General features: G+C 48.1%; 1 protein-coding gene across 2 annotated transcripts in view; it reads right to left on the bottom strand.

The window, feature by feature from the left end:
* Positions 1 to 10,191, bottom strand: part of SGPP1 (sphingosine-1-phosphate phosphatase 1) — a 38,660-nt gene extending 28,469 nt beyond the window's left edge. Inside the window, exon 1 of one of the 2 annotated variants that reach the window (XM_017349473.3) lies at positions 9,310 to 10,191. In XM_017349473.3, coding sequence (XP_017204962.3) covers positions 9,310 to 9,996 — 687 coding nt within the window. In that variant the 5' untranslated portion in view covers positions 9,997 to 10,191. The remainder of the gene's footprint in view (positions 1 to 9,309) is intronic. The other variant, XM_051826413.2, reaches the window with a different exon arrangement.
* Positions 10,192 to 16,275: the final 6,084 nt, after the last annotated feature.

Raw genomic sequence — 16,275 nt, 5'->3', positions numbered from 1 at the left:
AAAAAAAAAAAAAAAGGCTTGTGGAAAATTAAAAGGTAAGTTTGTTCATTTTGGTGCCAAAATTTTTTGAAATTTGTGCATACAAGGAATCTTAAAAAAAGTTCACATCCCATTCCAGAGTACCAGGGTTCAACAGCCACCTCTAGATCCTGACTCCAGCTTCCCGGTAATGCAGACCCTGGCAGGCAGCAGTGAGGGCCGGAGTTGCTGGGTTTCTGCCACCCACATGGAAGAACTGGACTGAGTTCCCAGCTCCTGACTCTGCTCTGGCCCAGGCAAGGCCACTGTGGGCACCTGGGGAGTGAACTCTCTCTCTCTGCCTATTTCTCTTTCTCTTTCTCTTTAAAAAAAAATTATGGTATGTATATATTATAAAAATTATGCATGGATTTCAATTTTTTTTGCACCAAAATAAACTTATCTTTTAATTCTATTTTTCTTTTTGAGGTACCCTAGTATAGGAGGAAACACATTATCTAGGGTTTGCTACTATCCCCAGTTTCAGGCATCTGTGGATCCTCTTGGAACAAATGCCCTGTGGATGAGATTACTTGACATCCATCTAATGGAATCTTATCCAGCAACAAAAAGGAATGAAGCACTGTACGCAACAGGAATGAACCGTGAGGACGTCCTAAGTGCAACAAGCCAGTCACAACAGACAGGCACGCTTCCATTTACTGAATGTCCATAACAGGCAAATCCAACAGACATAAAGTGGACATGCTGTTCCCGAGCAATTAGGGGAAGGTGGAGAGTGACCACCATGAGTATGGGCTTTCTTTTAAGGATGATGAATATTTTCTGACTTTGATTGTGTAAATGGTTGCATAATCCTGTGAATATACTAAAAAAAAAAAAAACTGCATTGTGTATTTTGAATGGAGTGAGTTGCATGCTATATAAATTATATCTCAGTAAGCTGTTTTGTTTAAAAAAAAAAAAAAGAAGTAGAGGTAAGAGGATTTCTGTTTCTGCCCATAAAGGATTAACTGTTGTAAGAACAACCTTCCCACTGTAAGCAAACAGAAAACTAGACGAATTATATGAAGCAACCGTCTCCAGATTACTGGACAAAAAGAGAAACCAGTGAGATGAGCCCCGGAACTGCCTTGCTGCCAGGGGCAGTTTCCAGGCCGTGGCACAGGAGGAGGAAGCAAAACAGAGTCCAGCAGTTTCCCTGAGCTTGGGGGGAGAGAGACTGGTGCTCCCTGAGACCAAAGACGCTGTAACCTGCAGGCCAGAGTACCCAAGGCAGGAATGCACACAGGAATGAAGCTGGAGACGTACAGAGGACTCTGCAAATCCTGGGCTGAGTACTCGTCTGGGCAAGCCTGGGGAGAAAGTCTGCCAGGCTGAGGGAAAAATTACTGGAAAGAATCAGACCAAAAACTTCCCAGAGTTCACACACACTTGGAATTGCTTTCCCACCAGACAGGGTGAAGAAGGAACTGGGTAGAGTGGATAGGAGGTTATCTCCTAGACACAGAGATTAAATTTAGCTCTAAACTCTGGTTATTCTAGATCCATCCTAACAAGACTAAAAGGATTAGACTGACAAGACAGGAACACAGTGAGCTAGGAAATGGGTGATTTAAAAAAAAAAAAAGTGGGATTTCTAAATAGAAAGTATACAGTGTTGAAATTATATTCTATGGTACTTCAAATTACCAGAAAATTAGACACTACAAAAGAAAAGATCAGTGAACTTGAAGCCACAGCAGTACAAACTATCCAAAAGCACAGAGAAAAAGCCAAAAACAAAACAGAGCACCAGTAATCTGTGAATGAACAGTATAACCCATATGAAACCAAGAATTCCAGAAAAGAATGGGGGGGGGGGGAGAGGGAAAAAATTCCAGAAATAATGATGAAAATCTTCCAAATATGATGAAAAGTACAAACTCACAAATCCAAGACCAATGAACTCTAAACAAAATGTAAAGAAAATTTCATTAAAGCATATCAGTCTCAAATTGCTCAAAAATAACAAAAGAGAAAAATTTTAAAATGGCTAGAAGAAAAAAGGCATCATACAATGAGATCACAGATAAAAATTACAGCAGACATCTTGTCAAAAATCATGCAAGCCATGAGCCAATGGAATTACATTGAAAAATGTTATTTCATTGAAAACAAAGGAAAAAAACTATCAAGCTATAATTTATGAAAATTTCTTTTAAATGAAGTAAAATTATTTTTGAAAAAAATATTTTTAAAAAATATATCTATTTATTTATTTGAAAGGCAGAGTTACAGAGAGAGATCTTCCATCTACTGGAAGACCCAAGCCAGGAGCTAAGAACTCCATTCACCAGGTCCCAAGTACTTGAGCCGTTTTTCACTGCCTTGCTAGGTGCATTAGCAGGGAGCTGGATCAGAAGCCAAGCAGCCAGACTTGAACTGTTGCCCTAATCCAGAATGCTGGCATTGTAGGTGTCAGCTTACCCTACTGTGCCACAATGCCAACTCCTGTGTTTCCTTTTCTGTGGACTGCCTGTTCACAACTTTTGTCTTTTTTTCCTATTAGGTGGTATTTTTATTCACTAATTTTTTTTACTGTACTTTTTCAGTGGTTGCTCCACTTTAATGTAAATTTTATCACACTCCAGGTGTGGCATAAGAACCTTGCAACAGTATTGTTCCATTTTCTCCTCTCCCCTCTGTGTTATAACATGTGGTCATACATTTGTATCTGCATATGTTATAAAACTCAATACACTGTTACCATTTTTGTATAATGTTCTAGTATATAATGTAGACAGCTAATACGGTTTTGGAACTGGTATGATTTTCTGTCTAAAGAGCTCACGTTTTTTCTAGTACACAACTACTGTCAGTGCCATCTTAGATTCTTTTTGGGGGCCCGTGTTGTGGCATAGCAGGTAAAGCTGCTGCCTGTGATACCAGCATGCCACTTGGCACCAGTTCGGGTCCTGGCCGTTCCACTTCTGTTCCAATTCCCACTAATATACCTGGGAAAGTAGCAGAAGATGGCCCAAGTCCTTGGGCCTCTGCACCCATGTGGGAGACCCGGAAGGAACTCTGGGCTTCAGTCTGACCCAGCCCCGGCTGTTGTGGCCATTTGGGGCCACAACAATCTTTCTCTCACTCCGCCTTTCAAATAAATAAATCTTTTTTAAAAAAGTAACATTGGAGCTAGCATTGTAGTATAATGGGTAAAACCACTGGCACCGGCTCATGTTCTGGTTGCTCCACTTTCGATCTAGCTCCCTGCTAATGGGCTGGGAAAGCAGCAGGAGATGGCCTGAGTTCTGGGGGCCCCGAACCCACATGGGAGACCTGGATGAAGCTCCTGGCTCCTGGTTTCAGCCTGGTCCATCCCTGGCCATTGCGGCCATCTGGGGAGCGAACCAATAAATGGAAGATCTCTCCTTCTCTCTCTAATTCTAACTTTCAAGTGAAAAAAAAAAATCTAAAAAAAAGTATCATCTTCTTAAAAAAATACTCTTCCCTTTAAACAATGAAGAGAGACAGACAGAAAGAAAACATAAATGACCAATAAACTACATAAAGCTCTTCAATTTTACAGATACAAGACATGCAAATTAAATACAACGTGGCCGGCACCGCGGCTCACTAGGCTAATTCTCTGCTTGCGGTGCTGGCACACCGGGTTCTAGACTCGGCTGGGGCACCGGATTCTGTCCCGGTTGCTCCTCTTCCAGGCCAGCTCTCTGCTGTGGCCCAGGAGTGCAGTGGAGGATGGCCCAAGTACTTGGGCCCTGCACCCCATGGGAGACCAGGAGGAAGCACCTGGCTCCTAGCTTCGGATCAGTGCAGCACACCGGCCGTAGTGGCCACTTGGGGGGGTGAACCAACGGAAAAGGAAGACCTTTCTCTCTGTCTCTCTCTCACTAACTCTGCCTGTCAAAAAAAAAAAAAAAATTAAATACGTTAAAATTACTTTGGGGAAAGACTGATAAATTTGACAGTAGACCGAAAGGAAACCAGGAACTCTCATATATTGCTGCTAGGAATGTAAATACAATTCATCTTTTCAAAGGGCATTTTTGCACTCTTTGTTAAAACTCAAATGCATATACTTTTTGACACAGTAATGTGTGCAAATACTTATAACCAGTCACTGTGACATTATATTTGCAAATGACTGGAAACCTAATGGTACCAGAATAGACTTATTAAATCATGCTATATATTAACATAATAGAACACACAAATGTGAAAAAATTACATAGCTGTTCCCGTATACTATGTAAAACACGGAGAGACAATATAACGCAGTCACAAAGCACCACCTCACAGTGACTGGATTCAAATCCAGGCTCTGTCGCATATGGACTTGCCCGTGACCCTCCTGTGTGCTTCACTGTCTTCTTCTGAGACTCACCATAGCACAGATGTTGTGGGGATTAAGAGTTAAGTCACATAAGGCATTTAAAACAACTGCACGTGCATAATTTCTACTCATTAATTTTGGGGGGTACAAGAAAATCTTCATATTTCTAAATAAAAGAAGGAAGATGCACAGCAATACAGCATTAACATTTATTTGAGAAATAAGTTAAATCAACCTATGTCTGCAGAAGTAAAGACTATCTCTGGACGGCTACACAAGAAAAGGGAAGCAGCGAGTCCTCTGGAAAAACATCCTGGCAGACCCGGAACATGAGAAACGCACTCTCCTCTATATTTTTATGTAAATTCTGAATATTTAACAATGTATTACCAATTCAAAATAATGAATTTTTAAGTCCAGAATTAGTAATCGGCACTTACAAACTCATGGAATATGAATTTCAAATACAAGTATTGTGTTAGGTAAGCAAGCAAACCAATTCAATTTTTTCATAAGCCGTATTTCTCCTCAGAATAATCACCACAATCAATTTACCTTGGATTTTACGGCTTCCTTTCGTCTTTGTTATCTGTGACCTAGATTTGTAGCTCTTTTCTTCTTGCCTTTCTTCCTTTTATCTTTTCACAATCTCATAGATAACTTGTTATTTTGCTCTGTTATGTACAATAAGCCATTTTGATAGGTGATCTTACATGATTTACAAAAGCTCTTATGTATTGAAGTTCTTATTTATATTATATAGATAGAGGAGAGGGGTGGCACACCAGAATCTCATTCAAGTCAACGTCCTAAAATACTTCAAACACAAATATTCATGGATACTGCATGTGTGTGTACATGCATGTGTGTGTACACGCACAAACATAAGCCACCTTCTCAAGGCATATAAAGGCTGGTCTGTTTAAAGAACACAATCATACCCATGTCAAAAACGGCACGTTACTGCAGACATACTTTAAAAACTACACTCAAAGTGAAACTTGAAATGAGTTTTCTGTGTAGCTCTTGAGTGAGTGTCTGCACTTAAATCCAGTCTCTGCGCTTACTGACTGTGTTCATTTGCATTAAGCTACATAACCTCCCTGTTACCTTCCTTCCTTTATCTATAAACTCGCATTAGTGACAGACCTAAACCCTGGAATGCTCTAAGAGTAGACTAAATGAGGCAACAGACATTTCAAACAATGGCTTGGCCGGCACCCCGGCTCACTAGGCTAATCCTCCGCCTAGCGGCGCCGGCACACCGGGTTCTAGTCCTGGTCAGGGCGCCAGATTCTGTCCCGGTTGCCCCTCTTCCAGGCCAGCTCTCTGCTGTGGCCAGGGAGTGCAGTGGAAGATGGCCCAAGTGCTTGGGCCCTGCACCCCATGGGAGACCAGGAGAAGCACCTGGCTCCTGCCTTCAGATCAGCGCAGCGCGCCGGCCGAGGCGGCCATTGGAGGGTGAACCAACGGCAAAAGGAAGACCTTTCTCTCTCTCTCTCTCTCATTGTCCACTCTGCCTGTCAAAAAAAAAAAAAAAAAAAGCTCATGGGTACTGTTTAATAAGTATCAATAATGTTGACATTACACAACTATCATTATAAAAAGTAGTGGAAGCATAACTTGTGAAAGGCTAGTTGCAAATGAGTTTATAAGACATACAATAAGACTAAATTTAAAAAATGAAACTCACCTAAAACCTCCTTAATAGAATTAAATCAAATATGGCATTGGAACTGATTATACACCATATAACTTGTTTCTGGAAAGAAATATATATGCAAAAGAAACAGCTTTTTATTTTATGTTTTTCTTCAAAGGACTATGTTCTTAATATCTGGTGCTTCTTTTTTTTTTTTTTTTTTTTTTTTTTTTTGACAGGCAGAGTGGAAGAGTGGACAGTGAGAGAGAGAGACACAGAGAAAAGTCTTCCTTTGCCATTGGTTCATCCTCCAATGGCCACTATGGCCGGCACACCGCACTTATCCGAAACCAGGAGCCAGGTGCTTCTCCTGGTCTCCCATGGAGCGCAGGGCCCAAGTACTTGGGCCATCCTCCACTGCACTCCCTGGCCACAGCAGAGAGCTGGCCTGGAAGAGGGACAACCGGGACAGAATCTGGCGCCCCGACCAGGACTAGAACCCGGTGTGTCGGCACCGCAAGGCGGAGATTAGCCTAGTGAGCTGCGGCGCCAGCCCTGGTGCTTCTTATTTCATAACTCTTTCCTAATTCAGGCTACCAAAAATTCCAATGACTATAGCAATCGTCATTACCCTGACCAAAGGATCGCATGTTATTTAATCTCTGGAGAAGCGCCAGAACATTTTCTATGTTGCATCACCAGAAACTGTGTATTTTAAAAAAAAAAGTTTCAAGTAACTGCTGGAGGCGATACTATTTCACTCTCACTTTTTGTATTAAAATATACCTTTAAAAGTTTCAAAAGTGGAATTGCAAAAGAGCTGAGACAGCAATCTCAGAGAAACTTAAATACATCCCAAGGATCCAGATATTAATCCTCAGGGAACTTAGTGCAGTACCAAGCGCAATGCCCCTCACTCACCTAACAGATCGGAATCTCTGGGAGTAAAGCAGACACCTGTACTTTAAACAGTCCCTCAGGGAACTCTTTTCTTCTGATGTCAGTTTAACAGTGAGTGAGCTCATCTGAAGGCCCCAGTGTAAGGCTGGACCTTGAGCAAATTTCCAGGAGGAGTGGGGCAGGCAGGCCCAGTCAAAGGGATGGTGGAGAGATCACAACTCAGTGTAGGGAGCTGGTTTCAGCGTGGTACGTACCAGGATGTGACCATACCTGTCCCAGGCAAGCAGCTGGGGCCCGGTTGATGGACAAGGACCACCAACCCAGACATTCATCAGAAAAACACGGGGCCTTCACTGTTAACTCTTCTCCCAGTTCCTAGTGTCTTTTCCATGACCCATTCTGGAACTATCGGCCTCCCAGGAAGTTCAATGCCAATAAACCAAGGACCAAAACACCTCAATAAAGGAAACCGGTTCTGCTCTCAACACACAGCAGGAACAGCTATAAAGAGTAAAAGTCCTTGGGCTGATTATACTGGATTATTAGAGTCAGGAACTTTAAAGAGAGAGACCTTCCTTTCAAAACAATTAACCAAAAGATAAACAACCAAGCAGAATTTAGGATTCTGTTCAAATTTAGGGTGAAAATGTAAAGTAAAAAGCGTAAATCATTACGTTAAAAGTAAATTCTAAACGGAACCTTGTCAGACCCCACATGTGCAGAGTGACAGTTTGGGACCAGGTAATTTCTAATATTCTGTCTGGCTCAAACTCTAAGATCAGATGCCACACAAAGTCCTCCAACCTTACAGCTGGATATGCCAGGCTGTTTAAAAACTATACTGTAAGCTTCTTCTGATAGTGCGAACAGCCCTGGAATGTCAGCATACTGACAGCTGCATCCCATAAACAATGCAACAGTATTGTTCTCAGACTTCCTTGCGAGCATGTGTCCTGAATGCAAGAGAGCAAAAATAACTATTTTCTCTTTCTTAAGACTGCTAATATTAATAGCTACTCCCTGCTGAGGCATTAAAAAGGCCCCGTGGTTAAGGATTCCCGAAAGTCTCATGAACAGGAGAGAAATATCATCAGCTAACTCAGTAAGTAACATGCCAAACACAGCTCACTGACAATCATCAATTCTGAAATATTGAACAAAAAATTAAATGCAAAACAAGCAGCACTGGTTTAGAATCTGAGTACCACTGTCTCTTCCCTTTGGTTCAACAGGAAAGAAATTTCCATGGTATGCTTCCTCCTACTTCTACCATTCTTAGCTATGCACATGACTTATTGTCTAAGTTACTCTGAGCACCCTGGGGGATGAGATTTTCTCTGTAGGAATCTGTATCCAGTGTGGGCTAAGCAAGCTCATCATAATGAAGTTTTACACAGAATGTGTATGGGTATCTCTCAGTGTAGGGTGATTCTGTGCAGCAAAAGGGGAGAAAAAAAAAAACAGAAAATCTGCTTCTTTGGATTCTCAATAGTTACTATTTCTAAAGTCTAGGGGACTAACGAATCTTACAATTAAAAACACAGATAAAGCCAGCCTAAGAGCCTACCAATAAACTTTGCTTTCTTGTGAAAGGAACCGGTGTTTTCAAAGCTAAGCCACAGTTACGGCCCATGCTGCACTCAAAATGGGGAAGCCAAAACAAGCTGGCAAAAATGACACGTTTAACATTAAGAGCTGTCCCCGGTGGTCACGCCGACCCTGCTGTCACGTTTGCCATTTCCTACGACCCCTCCTCCAGTCCGATCAAGAACCTCCTCTCCGAGAGCGACTTGCAAACCACGCGGTTGCAGTTAATAAGTGATAATAAGATACCGCAGATCAGAGATCCATTAGACAAGGAAACCTGACGCTACCAGCCAGTGAGCAGCCACACCCCACCCCTTCGCCACAAAACTTAGACTATGCTCTATTAACTTCCAGAGAGGGCGGCTGTCATCTAAATTCACGGCGGACTGCTGGAAATCCGCGTCCTTTGCTTTGGGAGGTTCTACCTCGGGTCTGTGAACACCGCCCCAGTAAAGCCGACGGCTTCACCCGCGTCTCAAACAGAGTGGGACTGGGGCGGGGGACCCCCGTCGATCCTTGCATTACAGTGAGACTTGGGTCCCGGCCGCCAAGCCACTCATGGCACGGAAAATGCACTTTCACTACGCAGGGCGACAACTAAAGTTTCAACAGTCAGCCAAAGCCCAGCGGTGCCCTGTGCCTCCAGGGTGGGCGCTGCTATCGAAATACAATTTCACGGGTTCCCTAGATCACCGACTTTTAACCCCACAAAGGGCCTGCTTGCGGGTACTGGCAAAAACCCGGAGACAGAGAGCGAGCCAGCGAGCTTTGCAGGGGAACGGCCGGGGTTAACTGAAAACAGCAAGAACTCCGAGTTGCCGGCCGCCGGGGCCGAGCGGGGCGAGGGCAGGGGGCGTACCTGCCAGCGGCCATAGGTGAGCAGCACCATGGCGATGGGGATGGCGGTGCCGGACATGGCGTGCGTGGACGGCATGCTGTACTCGGAGTTGTAGAAGATCTCCAACTTGACGACGGGCGGCGAGGCGGGCCGCGGCCAGCGGATGATGTCCTTGGTGCACTGGCCCAGGTACATGACCAGCACCCAGATGATCACCAGCCTGCGGCCCACCAGGGGGTCCAGGTTCCAGATCCAGAAGGGGAAGAAGACGATGTAGAAGAGCTCGTTGCCCAGCTCCGTGCCCAGGCAGAACAGGTAGTAGAGCGGCCAGTTGCTCACGCGGGCCAGCTCGCCCTCCTCGCCCGTCAGCGAGTTGCGGCGCAGGGCGCCCGCACGCCGCGGGGCCGCCGCCGCCGCCGGGCCCAGCTCGGCCGCCAGCCCGTTCCGCACGCCGTTGGGGGCGCCGCCGCCGCCGCCAGTGCCGCCGTCCGCCTTGGCCGGGCACTGATTGCGCTCGCCCTGCGGCGGCTGCAGCCCTCGCCGCCGGAGGTCTCCGGCGAGGGGCGCCTCCAGCTCCTCATCCTCCCGCGGCGGCTCCGGGCAGCGGCTCGGCGGCGCCTCCACCCCGCACAGCCGCTGGAAACGGGCCACTTTCTGCGGCTCCTGCAGGCGGCCGGCCAGCTGGGCCAGGCGCTGCCTCAGCGACATGATAACGGGGCCCTCAGGCGGGCGGGCGGACCACCACCCCCCACCCCGCAGCAGCGCAGCCCAGCGGCAGCGGCAGCGGCAGCGGCAGCGGCTGGCGGCGCCTCGCTCGGCCCGCCGGAGTCTGCCGGGGACGGCGCCACAGGCCGCAGCGCGGCCGCCGCGCGCCCCCGCCCTCGCCGCGCGCCCCCGCCCGCGCGCCCCGCCCCCGCCGCGCGCCCCCGCCCGCGCGCCCCGCCCCGCCCCGCCCCCACCGCCGCTCCCTGAGGGGCCCGGCCGGGCGCATCCGGCGCAGGCCCTGTGAGCGCGCGGCCGCCGCAAGGCGCCTCTGCCGCCGGCGGGAACGTGGCGCGTCCCCGCGCGCGCGCGCACGCACGCACGCACGCTCGCGCCTGGCGCGGACTCCTGCGAGGCCTCCGGTGCGGTGCTCGCCGGCGGTGAGCGAGCCGCCGGACATCCTGTTGGCACCGGAGCGGCTGGGAAACGGTGAATGAGGGCGCGGTGACCGCCACGCACGGCCGAGCCGTTCCGCGAAGTAATGAACAAGTCATTAGGGGCCCCGTCTGACGGTTGTCGCGCGGAGAGCCACGCGCCGGCTACACCGCTGGCGGCGAGATCCGAAGTGGGCCCGGGGTCGGGGCCCGGATCCGTGATGGATAAAACTGGACAGCTGCGGGGTGCGGAGGAAAGCCCAGCCGCTCATAAATTCAGAGTAGTGTGTCACTCATCAGATACTGGCGGTCCCCGTTGCGGGAGCCCAGGGGGTTCGCGTGTGCGTGGAATCTGGTGACGTCCGCGGAGCTGCGGGGTTCAAGTGCAGAATGGCCGCGTTGGGTGGGGCTGATCTCGATGGAGACGCTGCACTTGCCGGCCGCGGTGCCAAGCTTGACTTCTAGAAGAGAGCTGTGCAGGCGCCCAGGCAGTGACCTCGGCAGATGGGATCTGAACGGCTTGCAGGAGACTGGGGTGACCGGGGGTCACGGGCAGTCTCCTCGGCTCCCAGGGGAAGATGCGGCAGGAAGCCGGACAGACCGACAGCCGGAGCTGAGAAGAGGAACGAGGGTCGGAAATGTGCAGAGGTGTCTGGTAGACCAGGGCTCAGAGCACACAGAGCCAGTGCAAACGGGATTAGGTGGGAAGACGAGATCTGGCTATAAGGCCGCGAACGCCAAGCCAGGGATTTTCTTTCCTAGGCACTTGGGAACTCTGGAAGGCTTTTTTTTTTTTTTTTTAATTAATTTATTTGAAAAAGTTACAGAGAGCAGAAAGAGAAAGTCTTCCGTCCGCTGGCTCACTCCCCAGATGCCCCCAATGGCCTGAGCTGCGCCAATGCGAAGCCAGGAGCCAGGAGCTTCTTCCGGGTCTCCCACGCAGGTGCAGGGGCCCAAGCACTTGGGCCATCTTCCACTGCTTTCCCAGGCCACAGCAGAGAGCAGGATCAGAAGTGGAGCAGCCAGGACTCGAACTGGTGTCCATATGGGATGCCGGCACTGCAGCCGGTGGCTTTACCCGCTAGGGCGCAGCACCAGCCCCCTCGAGCAGCATCTTAACCACTAAGCCACGTGCCCACCCCAGCTTCCTCTTCTAATTCAGGTGCTTAATCACTTAATCACTTTCTGATTTATATTCAAAACTATTTCGCTTTTCAAAATGGTAAGATTCATTTTAAACTGAACATTATAATTATTTTCTTTTGCTTACCTGATATCCAACTTAATTTCTTGTCTGTGCAGCTGCAAAACGTATGTACTGCAAACCATTTACTATAAGCTGTCACACTACATTTTTGACATGTTGATAACAGTACACAGTACTTTATCAGCATCATAAACAGTCATTATGTTGTTTTTAAGAGTAAACCTATGTTTATTAAATTCTTTATGAATACCTACTGATGTTATTCATTAGCATTATGGCTACCAAAAATAGGATTTACTCTGAATTCCCAGATGTCTATCACAGCACGAGTGTATATAAAATGTGTGATGATACATGCAACATTTTATCACTAACAGGTAAGGAAACTTTTACTCTCTAAGTTTTTTATGCTTCCATCTTCAAATTATTCTTTTCCTTAAGTAAGATTCTAAAAGAGGGTGCCAGTGCCTGCAGCGCTGGCATCCCATATGGGCACTAGTTCAGTTCCAGCTGCTCCACGTCCAATCCAGCTCCCTGCTAATGCGGCTGGGAAAGCAGTGGGAGATGGCCCCAGTGCTTGGACCCCCGAACCCATTTGGGAGACCTGGAAGCAGCTCCTGGATCCTGGCTTCGGATCGGCCTGGCTCTGACTGTTGTGGCCGTTTGGGGAGTGAACAAGAAAATGGAAGATTCTCTCTCTCTCTCTCTCTCTCTCTCTCTCTCTCTCTCTCTCTCCAACTCTGCCTTTCAAATAACATCTTTTTTTAATAGATTTTTTTTTTTTTGACAGGCAGAGTGGACAGTGAAAGAGAGACAGAGAGAAGGGTCTTCCTTTGCCGTTGGTTCACCCTCCAATGGCCGCCGCGGCCAGCGCGCTGCGGCCAGCATACTGTGCTGATCCGATGGCAGGAACCAGGTACTTATCCTGGTCTCCCGTGGGGTGCAGGGCCCAAGGACTTGGGCCATCCTCCACTGCACTCCCTGGCTACAGCAGAGAGCTGGACTGGAAGAGAGGCAACCGGGACAGAATCCGGTGCCCTGACCGGGACTAGAACCCGGTGTGCCCGCGCCGCAAGGCGGAGGATTAGCCTAGTGAGCCACAGCACCGGCAATAGATTTTTTAAAGATTTATTTATTAATTTGAAAGTCAGACTTATATATATATAGAGAGAATGTGCATCTGCCGGTTCACTCCCAAAATGTTTGCAACAGCCAGAGCTGAGCCTATCTGCAGCCAGGAGCCAGGAGCTTCCTCTGGGTCCCTCACATGGGTGCAGGGGCCCAAGCACTTGGGCCAACCTCTGCTGCTTTCCCAGGCCACTACCAGGGAGCTGGATTGGAAGGGGAGTAGCCGGGATTCCAGCCTGCACCCATATGGGATGCTGGCACCACTCATGCTTCCCCTAATAAAATAATTTTTTTTTTTTTTTTTATTTTTGACAGGCAGAGTGGACAGTGAGAGAGAGAGACAGAGAGAGAAAGGTCTTCCCTTGCCGTTGGTTCACCCTCCAATGGCCGCCGCTGCAGCCGGCGCACCGCGCTGATCCGATGGCAGGAGCCAGGATCCAGGTGCTTCTCCTGGTCTCCCATGGGGTGCAGGGCCCAAGCACCTGGGCCATCCTCCACTGCACTCCCTGGCCATAGCAGAGAGCTGGCCTGGAAGAGGGGCAACCGGGACAGAATCCGGCGCCCCGACCGGGACTAGAACCCGGTGTGCCAGCGCCGCAAGGTGGAGGATTAGCCTATTGAGCCACGGCGCCGGCCCCCTAATAAAATAAATATTTAAAAGATAAATTCTTTAAAAGATTTTACTTATGTATTTGAGAGGTAGAGTTACACACACACAGAGGGAGAGAGAGAGAGAGAAAGGTCTGCTGGTTCCCTCCTCAAATAGCCACAATGGCTGGAGCTGGGCAGATCCTAAACCAAGAGCCAGGAGCTTCTTCCAGGTCTCCCACGTGGGCGCAGGGGCCCAAGGACTTGGGCCATCCTCCACTGCTTTCCCAGGCCATAGCAGAGAGCTGGATCAGAAGGGAAGCAGCCAGGATATGAACTGGCACCCATATGGGACCAAATAAAAAAGACATTTTTTAAAGATTCTAAAAGAAAACAGGTGGCTGTGGTAGCACAGCAGGTTAAGTGGCTGCTTGGGATCCCTGCATCCCTTACTGGAGTTTGTGGAATCAAGTCCCACCTCCACTTTAGATCCAGTTTCCTGCTAACACACAGCCTGGGAACAGCAGATGATGGCCCAGAGTGTTTGGGTCCCTGCCACCCACATGGGAGTCCCCAATGGAGTTCCTAGCTCCTAGCCATGACCTGCTGTTGCAGGTATTTGAGGGGTGATCTCTCTCTCTCTCTTTCTGTCTCCCTGCCCTTCAAATAAATAAATATACAGTTAAAAAGAGAGGGGAAAAAACTAAGAAACAAGAGCCAGGAGCTTCTTCCTGGTCTCCCATGGGGTGCAGGGCCCAAGGACTTGGCCATTCTCCACTGCCCTCCCGGGCCACAGCAGAGAGCTGGACTGGAAGAGGAGCAACCGGGACAGAATCCGGCGCCCATATGGGATGCCGACGCCACAGGTGGAGGATTAACCAAGTGAGCCACGGCTCCGGCCCCTCTTTTTTTGTTTCTAACAACTCTCTTTCTGGTCCCATGTCTCTTTTCTTAAAATTTAACTCACTGGGGCCTATGTTGTGGCACAGCGGGTTAGGGCCACCACCTGCCATGCTGGCATCCTGGGCTGTTCCGCTTCCTGTTCACCTCCCTGTTAATGTGCCTGGGAAGGCAGCAGAAGATGACCAAGGGCTTGGGCCCCTGCTACCCACGTGTGAGACCAGACGAAGCTCCTGGCTCCTGGCAACAGTCCTGGCTGTTGCTGCCATTTGGGAAGTGAACCAGAGGATGGAAAATATCTCTCTCTCTCTCTCTCTCTCTGCCTTTCACGTAACTAAAGAAATGTTTTTTAAAAATTAACTCTTGCCTTTTTTTTTCCCAGTGATAACTGGAAATACAAGTATATCCCCTGGCCGGCACCGTGGCTCACTAGGCTAATCCTCCGCCTTGCGGTGCCGGCACACCGGGTTCTAGTCCCGGTCAGGGCATCGGATTCTGTCCCGGTTGCCTCTCTTCCAGTCCAGCTCTCTGCTGTAGCCAGGGAGTGCAGTGGAGGATGGCCCAAGTCCTTGGGCCCTGCACCCCATGGGAGACCAGGAGAAGCACCTGGCTCCTGCCATCGGATCAGTGCGGTGCGCCGGCCGCAGCACGCCGGTCGCGGCGGCCATTGGAGGGTGAACCAACGGCAAAGGAAGACCTTTCTCTCTGTCTCTCTCTCTCACTGTCCACTCTGCCTGTCAAAAAAAAAAAAAAAGTATATCCCCAACTCAGAAGACTTTTTAATTTAAGACTCAAAATCTCCAATTACATCTGCCTGTTGTGGATTGAACAGCACTTGTCTCCCCAGACTCGCCCAGCTATTTGAACCCTGCAACCTTATGTTAACGGTTAACTGACTGTTGCTAATGGTTGGTGGATTCAGGCGGAGACCTGGTTTAATTATGGCAGCTGGGAGTGGGCCCTGTGGGAGGTCTTTAGGTCATGGGGTCTTGCCCTTGGACAGTATATCTCTGGAGAAGGTCGGTTATCTAAGCCAAGCTCGGCCTGGCTTCTCCCTCTGCTCCCTGGCCCACTGCATAGCTGCTGCTCCACAAATGTTTTGCCCCTGCCTGGCCTCCAGCAAATGCCAGACTAATGAGGCTACCCAGTCTTGAACTGTGACCCCTCCCCCGAAATGTTAGCAAAATAAATGTTTTTATTCCCAAGAAGCTCCTCTCGGGTATTTTAGTTACAATAATGAAGAGCTGACCAAACACTGCCCATTCACCACTTAGACATTTTGATAGGTGTTGATTTGCCACTAATATTCTGATGTTTGTAATAATGAGTATACTAGCATAATTCTCACTTGTGGGGCCAGCGCTGTGGCACAGTGGGTTCATGCCATGGCCTGAAGCACCGGCATCCATCCCATATGGGCGCTGGTTCAAGGCCCAGCTGCTCCACTTCCAGTCCAGCTCTTTGCTATGGCCTGTGAAATCGGTGAAGGATGGCCCAGTCCTTGGGCCCCTGCACCCGTGTAGGAAACCTGGAGGAAGCTCCTGGCTCCTGGCTTCAGATTGGCACAGCTCCAGCCATTGTGGCCAATTGGGGAGTGAACCATCAGATGGAAGATGTATCTCTCTCTCTGCCTCTCCTCTCTCTGTGTAACTCTGACTTGCAATTAATAAATCTTAAAAAAAAAAAAAAAAAAACATAAGAGTGACTGCCATTTAAAAAAAATTCTCAGTTGTCCAAAATAGGATGCATATTTTGGTGAATTTAATTTTCTGAAGAATATAGAATTTTTGTAAGCTTTATCCCTTTCTGAAAATTTTTTATGAAATGTGTTTGATAAACTTTAAGATGTGTATTTTTTTTTTTTTTTGGTAAGTAGAATGAACAGTCTGTCCTTTCCCAATGTATCTTTTTGTGTGTGTGTGCATTTTTGTGTAGTTAAAATCAAACATAAAATCTATCATCTTAACCTTTTTAACATCCTACTTTTTGTATGTGGATATTTGAGAACTTAGAAGACTTCTAAGATCA

Source organism: Oryctolagus cuniculus, chromosome 20 (assembly GCF_964237555.1).
Source record: "Oryctolagus cuniculus chromosome 20, mOryCun1.1, whole genome shotgun sequence".
Taxonomy (NCBI): Eukaryota; Metazoa; Chordata; class Mammalia; order Lagomorpha; family Leporidae; genus Oryctolagus; species Oryctolagus cuniculus.
This window is presented reverse-complemented; position numbering and strand designations above follow the sequence as displayed.